This window comes from Eptatretus burgeri, chromosome 5 (assembly GCF_056783735.1).
Source record: "Eptatretus burgeri isolate ZD-2024b chromosome 5, Ebu_testis_v1, whole genome shotgun sequence".
Classification (NCBI taxonomy): domain Eukaryota; kingdom Metazoa; phylum Chordata; class Myxini; order Myxiniformes; family Myxinidae; genus Eptatretus; species Eptatretus burgeri.
In genome coordinates, this window is record NC_140965.1 from 109,590,400 (window position 1) to 109,603,866 (window position 13,467).

Below are 13,467 nucleotides of genomic sequence, written 5' to 3' on the forward strand. Positions count from 1 at the left end.
CCCTAAGTGTGTTCAGCCTGGGTGTGCATGTTTGTTTAATGTTTGTGATGTGATCTGGGAATGACATAGATGTGTTAAAAAGTGATGCCAAGTATTTTGTTTGGCATTTGTGTGGGATAGGGAAGTTGTTCAGTGCGATGTGTGGTGCAGTGCTATGTTTCTTTGTATAATTTGTTTAAAAGGTGACTTGATTTTGAGGGGGATACTTTCAGTCTGTTGACAGTAATCCAGGTTTGATTTGAACGGTGCTGAGTAAGGGTTAAAGTTGTGCTGTGGCTGTGTTGATTTTGCTATGACTAAAGGTAATGGTTATATTGTATGAGGCATATGAGGCTATTTGTATGTTATTGGGTGGTTGTGGAATGTCATGCATGGACAGATTAAAGAGTGTGGGGGAGAGGACTGAGCCTTGAGGGACTCCGTTAGGAAAGTATCGTGTGCGTGATGACTTGCCGAAAAAAAATTACGAAAGACTGTCAGCATGATAGGTAGTTGGCCAGACAGCATTTGGTGTTGATGTGCATGTTTGTTTTGAGTACTGTATTTTGTTCGTGAGTAAGTTTTGGGAGTGTGTCAAATGCTTTGCTGATGTCTACTGTGGTGAGAATAGTGCGTTTTGGTGGTTATATCCTGTTGAAGCCTTCAATGGTGTTTTGTGTGAGGTTTGTGAGTGTGGTGGTGGAGTGGTTTGGTCTGAATCCGTGTTGGGTGAGTGAGAGGGATGTGAGTGTTTGTTAGTGTGAGTATTAGGTGTTCTCTAGCTTTAAAGGGTGTGTAAAGTAATGTGATAGGTCTGTAGGAGGCCGATTTGGTGGGATCTTTGTTTGGTTTAAGGATGGTAATGATTTTGCCTAGTTTCCAAATTTGGGGAATTAATGAGTGTTGGAAGGAGAAATTGCTTATATTTATGAGGGCTGATATGCCTTGTGGTCCAAGCTGTTTTAAATGGCAGGGCTGGTAACCTGTGAGTTTTTGATGTTTTTTTGTTGTTTGTGTGTGAGTGAATGGCGTAATGGTCGTGTCAAGTTGGCAGATTAGCTTGCGTCGTGTAATACTTATGTTCCTCTTTTCTGCGTCCTCTATGACTTGTATGTACGTCATGGTCTATGAGGATGTTAGCTTGTTTCTCTGACGGTATGTTGTCTGTGGTCGTGACGGCTGCAGGTGAGGGTGTTATTGGAGTTGGTGATGCTGTTTATGGTTTTGTACAGGTGTTTCTAGTGTGCATAAAATGGAGTGCCAGTTTTGTGGGGTTTTTTGCGATTATTTTGTTGTTGATTTCTGTGTTTAGTGATTCAATCCTTTCTTACAATGCCCGGAGTTTCTGTTGTTGGCGTGTTGCGTTTTAAGTTGGCTCATTGGTTGATGAGTTGCGTGATTTCTGGCGTGTAGTTGGGGTTGTATTTTTTGATATTGTCCTTTGGAATGTATTTAGTAGCTGTGGTTGTGATAATCATATTGAACTGTTTGATGTGGATGTCAGTGCTAGTGATGTTATTATTGTTGAGTTGTTGGAATTCTTGTTCATTGTCACGCATAAAGTTATCCCACATCGCATTGTTGCAATTGCTGAATATTTTGTTTTTGTTTGCACTGAGGTTCATCGTTGTGTTTATGGTAATGATGACAGGTAGGTGATCTGAAGGGAGTTGTTGCACTGTTGTCCACATGGTTGTGGTGCGAAGTGACGGAGAACAGAATGTTTTGTCTGGTGATGAGTTAGTGTAACCAGCTTGTTGTGGTGTATGTGTATGTGTATGTGTATGTGTATGTGTATTTGTCTGGATAATTCAACATAAATAACGAATTACTTGTGTGGCAATGGTTTGGCCTTTGGTGTTTGGTTGGTGATGGCTGTTCCAGGCTGTGTCTTTGGCATTGAAGTCCCCTCCGATGATGGTGTTTGGGAGGGAGAAAAGGTTCTGTAGTTGTGGTGAATATTTGATTGGTACAGTGGGGGATGTATATGTTCATGTTGTGCTTTGTTACCAATTTCAATTTTGAAAGCTTGAAGTTCAAATGTGTTGGCTGGTGGTAGAAGTGCTTTTGTGGCTTGTGTGATCCCTGAGTGTCAAATTGAATTGTGAATTGTAACAGAGGCCTCCATCTTCTGGCATTCGGTCTGTCAGAGCGTATCAGTGCATAGTTGAGGATGGTCAGTGTTTTGCTTTTCTCGTGCAATTTGGTTTCTTGTATGATGGCTAAATTAACGTCGTTTGTGAGAATGAAGTGTTTGAGTTGTATGGACTTGCTGGTAAGGCTGTCTGTGTTGTATTGGAGGATATTAAGGTTATGTGTGCATTTCTGGGGTTGAGTAAAGTGGCTAGCTAGTAAAGTGGCATTTCTGGTGGCTAGAATAAAGAGAAAGGGGGGGGACTGCCGGATGGTGGAGGGAGAGAGATTTCACGGGATGGTGGAGGGAAAGAGGTTTCATGGAATGGTGGGATGGAGGTTTCACAGGATGGTGGTGAGATATTTGAGGGAATACACTCGGGATGGCATTCCCTACCTTACTTTGAGAAGTCAAAAGCAGGTGTCTGGTGTGGTCCACAACTGCACATCATAGTCTAATGGCCTTGCTTTATTGTTTTATATTTCACCACAACATTTCATCATTGAGGTAAATTTGATGGAAGGCTGCCACTGACACAGATCACAGTATATCCGGTTCAGCTATTTTTCCTCATAATGGAGCTGACTGATGCACTCACGCACGCCCACACACCTTGGGGGAAATGTCGTCACCTCCTGGGGCACTCTGGGTATCAGCGACGTCATAACAATGGCGGTGCTTTTCTCACTGCACCCATCAGGGCATTTCCAGAGGAGGAATTTACTCCTCCCCATGGATGCCAACTGATGGGGATTGTCCATTCTCCTATCCTTTTGAATGCGGAATGTCAAGGAAGGAAGCAGCACGTACCATGATAAAAGTTTTTGGTATGACTCGGCTGGGGTTTGAACCGCCAACCTTCCAGACATGGAGCGGAAGCTCTCACTATCAAATCTACCGCTGAGTCTGGTCAACACCACGGTAAGTTGTGAACAATAATTCCACCTTCACAGTCATCCTCCTCAGCTTCTCCTGCTGTCCCATTGGTGGTAAAGTCATGTTATAAATGAGGATCTGGTTTCATCATATGACTGAGATCTGAGTTTATACCAGAAAATCTGTTTGGGTCAAAGCAGTGGTGGCCGTTTCCATCATGAGCAGGCACGTGCCGCTACAGGCAATATTGTGCATGACAATGTTTTCTTTAAACGTGGTTCATTCCATCAGGCTTCCTTTTGAGATTATAAAAATAATATTTTTCATTATCTCAATGTTCTGAGAAAATTCCAGCTTGACATTAAAGTTTTGGATACACAATGTGACTGTCCTTGTGCAATCAAGATGGAGCATTTAACAATGCAGAGCCATGTTGTATACAATAGATTATATTAGATCTGAGAATGAATTATTTATATTCAAGTGGATGTGTATGAGGAGACACACACTGACACACACCAATAGCCTCTCTCATCCTTTTGGGAATAAGTGTGGCTAATAGGAACAATAGGCAGTGTTTAAGCAGCCAATAACAATTGGTTTCCTGGGTGTACAGTACAACAAAATCTGAATCTGATGTCAAAGCTGAGTGTTGATTTATGACTTATCTGGGTATCAGGAAGCTACTACTTCAACTTTCTTTAGATAAACTACAATCTCTTATCTTCCCCTGACATCTCACACCTGATAATGACGAAGGGCTGTTCCAACTCTTCTCCTCCCCAACTTGAAGAAGTGAAGAGGAGCTACGAGCATGAGAGGAAGCTGGCGAAGAAGTGGTGGAAATAAGAGCGTTCTGTGCCGTTGGCAATGTGCTGCCATATTTCTTGGGGTTCTTCCCAGAGATGAGTCTTGGAATTCTGGTCGGGGGACCTGAAGGCCGGCCTGCCGCCCTCCGTGGCTAAGAGGATGGGATTGGGCGGTACAAAAAATTCCACACAAATACAGTAGTGTGTTAGAAAGTGACCTACAATCCGTTACGATGAAACAAATCAGAATCCGATAAATGCTACAAATAGCGAGTGTGTCACAGAAAATACCGAAACATCTACAAGAGGGACCAAGTGAAATACAAGATGATTGAGCTTCCAAAAGGTAGAAGGCAAAGAAAATGGAAATTAGTCTGCAAAAAAAGGAAATCAATAATGAGGTTCATACAATATCAAGTCATTGAAAGAAAAGGTATGTCAAAAGAAAAGGTAACGGCAGAGAAGCCCTAAAAATGGAGATAATGAACTACGACCAAGAATGAGGGGTTGACAGGATATCCTACAGGTATTCACACTCGCTTTCAAGCTGTCTAGCCTGGGTTTGAGTCCAGCTATAAAGTGACATCCTGGTATTTCACAGGTGGAGCGATTAGTCGATGTGTGCATCGGCCCTTGGATGGACATTAAACCAGGCGTCCCATCTGCCGGCATTAGTCTGTGCATATTAAGGATGGCCCTGTGTCGTTCACGAAGAGTAGGCGAGCCATCACCGGCTCTACAAACAAATTCCAAACTCCTGCCTTGAGTAGCTGCTTGGAAGGTAATGACAAACCACCTAGTGTAAACCATGCCAAGGAAGTGCTTCGGCAGCACCAGCGCTCTGTAAAGAGTATGTCGCTGTTGCGTCACGGTACATTTCATCTCATGTCACATCATCATATATTGTTACGAATCTGGCAGCCATTTGCACACAAACAGCCAGAGCCCCCGCAGTTCAGTTATTTCGATAAGTATGTATTTATAGTCAGGGCCCCGTCCTTCTGTCTAATGGGTTAATTTCATGTGTGCGCTGCGGGTTTCTTTTATAGTCAGGATTTTTACATCAAAAACAAATCTCCTTTGTTCTTCGCATCATCGCCTCAGAGCCAACTCCGCCCACGAGGGCAAGAGCGCGCCCTTGATCCAATCAGGAGGCTCATTACCTCAGAAACCCCGACCAATGAGGGGAGGCCACTGGTCGTCCGACAACCCCTCGTCCAATCAGGAGGCTCATTACCTCAGAAGCCCTGACCAATGAGGGGAGGCCACTGGTCGCCCGACAACCCTCGTCCAATCAGGAGGTGAGTGGCCGGAGAAGAGAAAGAGTAGAGTGGTTGTCAAGACCAGAGTACTGCAGTCATCGTGGCCTATTGCTTTTGATCTGTCATGGTGGCTTGGTCTCGGTCTGCAGTCCTTTGCGGTAGCTCCTCGTGGTGGTGGTGGCCGAGCAGCCAGGGTCGTGGGCCCGTGAATTTCGGGACGCAGGTACGAGTTCCACTGTGGTGGGTTGGAGTCCGGTGTGACCGCACGAGGTGGGAAGGAACCCGGCCAGGTTCTGTTCCCCCAGCTCGCCTTCCCTCTGGGCTGAGGCATGTCAAGATCCTAAGCCACCACCCTAACCACTAAGCCAACACCAGGCTTAGACCGTGGCCAAATAAAGACCCATGGGGTCCATTTCTTTTGGGTGTGTGTGTGTGGGGGGGGGGGCACCAGTCTGTTAGGTCGAATTGTTTAAGTGTTTTCTTTTCATTGCATTTTATTCGGTTGTAACGCTGCACTGTGACTGCCCTCCCGATTATTGCCCCCATTATCAATAAACCCACAATTGCTAAATGTTCCAGTTTGTTGCCTGTCATTTCTACCATTGACCCAGCATGGTGCATATTGAGAATTAGGGAGGCTGTGCGCCATAAGTTGTCGTTTGGACTGACGGACCTTGGTAATTCCGCTCGGTTACACCGGACTGAGGTCGCTAGAGCGACCCGGTTCGACAGAGTCCGTCGAGGGTGTGACTTCAACCACCGGATTTAGCAGTGGCCAGGTGGGGCCATGGCCTCAGGGCCCCCCACAATTTTGATGACATTTTAAAAATCCCTTGAAAATGTGCTTCTAAAGTTTTATTGTCAGTGAATGAAGATTGTAAACTCTGTCAGGATATCTTTTCAAAATTGTCCATCATTGTGAGGGTCCTTTTCAAGCTTTGGCTTTTTCAAGCCGTTTGTTCCACGGTCCAGAGAACGGATCCAACATGGTCAAAAATTCCCGGTGCAAGCCTCGGGCATTGGGGGCCCGCATTCAGATCTTTTTGTGGATCGATCATCGATGCTTCGGATGGTTGAGCGTGACCAACTAACTACGGCACTGCCCGCCAGAGCCCAGCAAGCACAGACAGAATACAGAGGTCCAGCCAGAGGAGAGGTGAAAAGGTGAAAGTCGACGTGGTAAAACTAGGCCAGGCCAGCACAGCACACAGCCGGCAGGGGTAGTATTGTACATACTGAAACTGCGGCTGGCAGGGAACGCTGTCAGTACCCTGCTTCAGGCGCTGTCACACCTTGACGTTTTAGCCAGCAATGGCAACGTATAAAAATGTACGTAAAATGTTGGCGAACGCTGAAGTTTTGAGTTTTTTTTTTAATGTTGGTCGTGTTCATAACGTGTTGGTTGTATGCATAACATATTAGTAATGGGCACAGAACGTTTCGTTGTGTGATAGATAACTTATACCAACGAATGCTTAGGCTGTTGTCAGCGTTCACAACCTATGCCAAACGATAGTTTAACTTAGGCATAGCGCGCTGCACGTATTGCCGATGAACTCGTGGCGTAGCCTGAAAAAGGCTGCCGCACGCCGATTTAAATCATAACCGCCTGAAAATTGGAAGTGTCAACATCGCAGTCACACCTTGACGATTTAGCCAGTGTATGCCGACCCATGAAAAATGTGTGTAAAACGCTGGCACACGTCGAATACGGTATGGGTAAGTTGTGTATACGTTAGGAGCACGCTGAAAAATGAGGAAGTACGCTGTCATATTCCGTGATACGTCTAGCACATCGTGAAATTTCAAGCATGCTGAAAATTTTACGACGTACTCGACGTATGGCTCACAAGTTCCGCATACGCTGGCATAAGTTCTCTGCACGCTTCCGCAATCGTTGACACACGTTACTTGTAAGTTACTCATAAGTCGAAATACGTCGAGGTAATGTTTAGCATACCCGAAACTTAATTTTTAACCTATGAGTAACATGCTTTGAACCTATGAGTAGCGTGCTTTGAACCTATGAGTAGCGCGCTTTGAACCTATGTGTAACGTATCTCAAACGCACATTGTCGTATGTAGACGAATTTGATTGACGTCTTCCGGACGACCACAGAACTTGCTGAACGTGTTTCTAACTTATATCTACCTTATAGTGGCGTATTGGCAGCGTTTAGGGGAATTGGTATATACAAATGGGCTTCACAAGAGGAACCCGTCAGTATTCCAGACTCCATGTTGAGTAGATGTCAATGTCAGTAGTCGTAGTAGTAGTAGTAGTAGTAGTAGTAGTAGTAGTAGTAGTAGTAGTAGTAGTAGTAGTATTGGCAGTAGTAGTATGTCGATGTCAGTAGTATTAGGTGAGCGTGATGGGGAGGGTGTGGGTGATGATGGATCCTCGTTGCATCCACGAATAGGAGACTACTTTGCACCATTGTTCAATGTTATTTTCGGCTAATTTTTTTTCTCATTCCCACGATGAACTATTTTTTTGTTTCAGTTTTAAAAGTATTCAAAACGACTTGCACAAATGCATAATGTACTAGTAATGAACACAGAACGCTTCGATAACTTATTCATAAGTTATACCAACGATTGATTAGCGTGTTTTAGGCGTCCACAACAGTAGGGTAAGAATACTGATTCTGGCTCACTTTTCCCCATGTAAATGAATGGGGGATTTTCAGCGATTTATATTTTTTTTCCCTAAAAATAAATCCCCTTTTTATCCCAAGGTATATTTATTCGTCTCCCCTTTTAACTTGGAGGTTGAACCTCATTGAATTGAACACCTGGGGGTTGAACAGCTCACTCATTGAACTTATAAAGATTTGTTCATTCTCAAATTCCTTCAATAGTTTAATTTTCTTTGCACAATAATCCCCATCTAAAATATTGACAAACAAAACATTTGAATCTTTATATTTTTGAAGATACCCCTTTTGTGCCATTACGAAATGATAAACTTCTCTTAATGCTCTTGTTTGACCACCTCCTGAGCCACAGGTTATTTTTTGTTAAGCCCCGCCCACTTTTCTTTAAGCCCCGCCCACTTTTGTTAAGCCCCGCCCACTTTCCACAAGGTATTCGATAAGCCCCGCCCACTTTCTTTAAGCCCCGCCCACTTTTGCTAAGCCCCGCCCACTTTTGCTAAGCTCCGCCCACTTTTTATAAGGTATTTTTCTAAGCCACGCCCACTTTTCCTAAGCCCCGCCCACTTTCGCTAAGCTCCGCCCACTTTTCATAAGGTATTTTTCTAAGCCACGCCCACTTTTCCTAAGCCCCGCCCACTTTTGCTAAGCTCCGCCCACTTTTCATAAGGTATTTTTCTAAGCCACGCCCACTTTTCCTAAGCCCCGCCCACTTTTGCTAAGCTCCGCCCACTTTTCATAAGGTATTTTTCTAAGCCACGCCCACTTTTCCTAAGCTCCGCCTACTTTTGCTAAGCCCCGCCCACTCTTACATCATTTCCAGTTCATCTCTGACTCACAAAGAAATCACTAGAAAATTACAGGATGTGATGGTTTTGAAAAATTTCCCAATGAAGGCTTGCCTAGGCTTGCCCAGGGAATTTCCAAAGGAAACCACACCCACCAGTCTTTCTCTATAAAAGCTTCAAACCCAGGCTCCATTTTAAACATTTGTTCTTGCTGGCAATGGTGTGTTGTGTGCTTGCCTCGAACTCTCTGTCTTGTATGGAACTAAACCTTCAAGTTGATGAACTGGATTCAAACCTCTTATCTGTTGAGGTAAGATTTTTATTTTCCTATTTTCAAACTTTGATTGAAGCATACTCATTTAATAATTAAATAACTTAATTAATACATTATTATTTTCTCTCACAGGAAATTGTGTCTGAAATACGAAATGAAAATACTGCTTTTGCTACAACTTGGGAGGAAATTGTTGGCTTGGTTGAAGACCTTATGAGCGACCAAGACCTTGAGTGGGATGACTTTGGTGTTCCTTGGAACTCTCTGTCTTGTATGGAACTAAACCTTCAAGTTGATGAACTGGATTCAAACCTCTTATCTGTTGAGGTAAGATTTTTATTTTCCTATTTTCAAACTTTGATTGAAGCATACTCATTTAATAATTAAATAACTTAATTAATACATTATTATTTTCTCTCACAGGAAATTGTATCTGAAATACAAAATGAAAATACTGCTTTTGCTACAACTTGGGGGGAAATTGTTGGCTTGGTTGAAGACCTTATGAGCGACCAAGAACTTGAGTGGGATGACTTTGGTGTTCCTTGGAACTCTCTGTCTTGTATGGAACTAAACCTTCAAGTTGATGAACTGGATTCAAACCTCTTATCTGTTGAGGTAAGATTTTTATTTTCCTATTTTCAAACTTTGATTGAAGCATACTCATTTAATAATTAAATAACTTAATTAATACATTATTATTTTCTCTCACAGGAAATTGTGTCTGAAATACGAAATGAAAATACTGCTTTTGCTACAACTTGGGGCGAAATTGTTGGCTTGGTTGAAGACCTTATGAGCGACCAAGACCCACAGAACGAGTTCGTCCTTGATGACCCAACCAAAGAGTTATACCTTGGAGACCAGCAAAATCCTGAAAAAGAGTTTTACAGCAATAGTACTCATTGTGAGTTATCAAGACAATACCCACTGAACAAGTTATACGTTGATGAGCCAGAATACAAGTTTTACCTTGGAGACTCACAAATTTTGAAAAAATCAGTAAATAAGTTCTGCCTTGATGGTTTAAATAACTACCTTGGAGACTCAGGAAAAGGGTTCTGCCAAGATGGTTCTAAATATGGGAACTACCTTGGAGACTCACAAATTTTGAAAAAATCAGTAAATGAGTTCTGCCTTGATGGTTTAAATAACTACCTTGGAGACTTGGAAAGTTGGGGTTATTTTGAAGACTTGAAATGCTACCACTCTTTGGGATTTAAACCTATCAAGAAAGTTCTTACTCCCTCTTTCTATGTCATCAAACCTGAAAGCCTTAAAAGACAGAATTGGAAGAAGAGAAAAAAAAAAAACGTAATATATATATATATATATATATATATATATATATATATATATATATATATATATATATATATATATATATATATATATATATAGGTGGAAATCTCATTTTGAAAAAGACTGTGTTGGGTGAGGATTGAGTTGGGGTTGAGATTTTGAATGTGAGGGTTGGGGTTGAGATTTTGAATGTGAGGGTTGGGACACACACACACATACACATCAACAAACAAAAGTTAAGCCTTGACTATTCAGTTGAGGATTCTGTGTTTGGGGTTCACAGATGTAAGAACGTCCACCCTTGACACACATTATATACTGTTATACACCTCGGACTTGGCCCTCGAGTGTCCACAACGGTGTATAGTAGGAGGGAGTGAAGCGCCAACCTATTGCTCCCATTGCACACACACACACACACACACACACACACACACACACACACACACACACACACACACACACAAACAAAAGTTAAGCCTTGACTATTCAGTTGAGGATTCTGTGTTTGGGGTTCACAGATGTAAGAACGTCCACCCCTTGACACACATTATATACTGTTATACACCTCGGACTTGGCCCTCGAGTGTCCACAAAGGTGTATTATCTGCTTAGTTTTGTCTTTTGTAATTCCTGTGAATAAAATGAACCTAAAATCTCTTCCCCTTCCAAATCATATATTTTATAAGTCCAAGGAACTGTATCTATTACATCAACAATTTTAAAAAGTTCTTTCATCCATCGTTCAGTAAAACCCTTTTCAAAATGAGATTTCCACCTATATATTCTTACGATATCACCAACTTTGAACTTAGGTTTTCTGACATTAATCTCTTTTTCATATTTTAATTTTGTAAATGTTTCTGATGGCTTCATATTCGTTGACGTGTGAATCGTGTCATTATACTTATCCACAATATCCTGAATAAAAGATGACCATTGTTGTGAACCGAGTTGTGTGAATTTTTTATATAGTCTCTCTTTTAAGGTACGATTAAAACGTTCAACAACAACTGCCTTCCCTTCATTAAAGGTACTGTATAATGTAATACTGTTATTTTTTAGAAAATTCATAAATGTCTTGTTATAAAACTCTCTACCCTCATCAGTCCACAATTTTTTAGGTTTTCTCTTACTTTTATTAAATATCTGTTGAAAAGCTAACATAAGAGTATTACCTGTTTTGTTTTTTAAAGGGATAACCCACGCATATCTACTCCTCAAATCAATAACGGTTAAAGCATACTTGTACCCCTTATCATTATTGAGTTCAATCAAATCAGCAGACCAGATATAATCAACTTCCTTGGAATAAACTTTCCTTCTCTGAAACTTTGTGAATATTGGTTTATGTAATTCATCAGCTAATTGCTCTTCAGTCTTAATGGCATCATTAGAGCCTATGAGTTTTTGAATTTCCAAGTCCAAGTTTCAATTTAGCACTAATCATCTTCTTCACGATGAACCTATCAACTTTTTCTCTCAAGGTTGGATTTTGTATCAGAGACAAATTATACAACATTTCTCTATCGGCTTCATGCTTTTCTTCCAACGTTGTGGTATTCCCATAATCAATATCGTGTCTCATGCACACTTCATCAACTCTATTGATTGGTTTACTCCAGGATTTAGGATTGTCTGCCTCATCTAATCTTTTATCCAAGTTTGTGCCTGGACCACAGAAAGAATACCCTGGAAGATGTAATTCCCCTGGTATTCCAGTAGTTGTAAATTTACTTCCTGATAAAAACTTTTGTATATCTCCTCCGAGTTTGTGTTTGGAGATAAATTGATTTTTTTTTGAACCACACACCGAACATATACCTTTTTGTATAACCCTGTTATTTTTACTTTTAATATATGAAATATTTTTAGTATTAGTTTTCTTTTTACATTTGAGACAATAACTCATTTATTTATGAGAAAAATTCCTGCAGAGTGCAAAAACCTTTTTAGTTTCCAACATGCACATTTGAATCTTAATTTTTAAAACATAAAGAATCCTAAGAAATGCCTTCACTCTCTCCTCCATTTATTTAAGAAAAAACTTGAATTAAAATGAATAGCTTGACGATGTCAATAGTCTTGAAGAAAATATTGCAAATAGACTTGTTAATTCTTTGTTTTCCTCCTCAGTGGGTTGAGTTATTTTCTGTAATACCACCAATCTTTTTTGAATCTCACTGGTTTCCATATTTTGATATTTATTCATTCTCTCTCTTTCCTCCCTCTCTCTCTTCTCCTTTTCCTCCTTCTCTTTCTTCTCCCTCTCTCTCTTCTCTCTTTCCTCCCTCTCTCTATTCTCTCTTTCCTCCTTCTCTCTCTTCTCCTTTTCCTCCTTCTCTTACTACTCCATCTCTCTATTCTCTCTTTCCTCCCTCTCTCTATTCTCTCTTTCCTCCTTCTCTCTCTTCTCCCTTTTCCTCCTTCTCTTTCTTCTGCCTCTCCTCCTTCTCCTTTTCCTCCTCTTCCCTCTCTTCTTCAACTCCTTCCTCATCCCTTACTATCCTTGAATCGCTTACACCCCATAGAATATTATACATATATTCATCAGGATTTCTTGTTATTCCTGTATCCAAAATAATTTTTTTACAACAGGAAACCAATAAAATTTCTTTTGAATTTCTAAAAGAGCCTTACCTTTTCTTAACCTTATAATTTTTTCATTATTTAACATTCTAATTAAATCTAAAGTTGTCGGTTTATCAACATCAGCATAATGCCAATCTTTTATTGAAAATACCTCATTCTTATGTTGTAGAACATATTTATTAAAATAACGAATACCCTTTTCTTGAAGGTATGCTTGGACACAGAAATGATAATTTTCTTGAAGCCTTCTTGCTGTCATTTATGTATTAGAAATATATGTTAGAATAATATTATGGCACGAAACACCTCCCCATCTTCCCATAGTTAAATCATTTTGTATTTCCTTACTTATTATATATAATCCTGTTTTTTCTGTTTTCATGAGATAAACAAGGGCAAAACCATTATTATATTTACCCTTATTAAATTCTTTTATTTGTTGTTTACTAATCGTGGCTCCACAAAACTCATTCTCGATACCAAGTGCATAATATTCTTCCTTACGAGACTGATTTAATTGTTCCAGGTCTTCGAGGTTAATTTTAAATGACCAATTATACCCTAAATCATTCATATCATACCCCCATTGTTCTATTCTCATACAAACGATATGCCCTTCTTTATAAAAATTTATTTTAATTCGAACTGTGAATTCTGTATGACCTGGAGATAATATCAACACTTCTGTATCTTTGGAATACACAGCCGTTTTATTTAAGTATATATATATTGTGATAAATCGTTTAATCTCACCAAGTCATTCGCGTCAGTCGGGCTTGGATAATTTTTTAATTTAT

At 40.6% G+C, this 13,467-nt stretch overlaps 1 protein-coding gene and 1 long non-coding RNA gene across 2 annotated transcripts in view; one reads left to right on the plus strand and one right to left on the minus strand.

Moving 5' to 3' along the window:
- LOC147027140 (syntaphilin-like) overlaps positions 1–13,467 on the minus strand; it is a 98,596-nt gene that overhangs the window by 47,160 nt on the left and 37,969 nt on the right. The window contains exon 2 of the mRNA XM_085883321.1: positions 3,734–3,950. Within this exon, the coding sequence (XP_085739447.1) occupies positions 3,734–3,950 (217 nt within the window). The remainder of the gene's footprint in view (positions 1–3,733; positions 3,951–13,467) is intronic.
- LOC147027141 (uncharacterized) lies at positions 3,946–9,661 on the plus strand. The gene is made up of 3 exons (XR_015058703.1): positions 3,946–8,812; positions 8,909–9,103; positions 9,200–9,661. It is a non-coding gene; the product is annotated as an uncharacterized LOC147027141 (long non-coding RNA).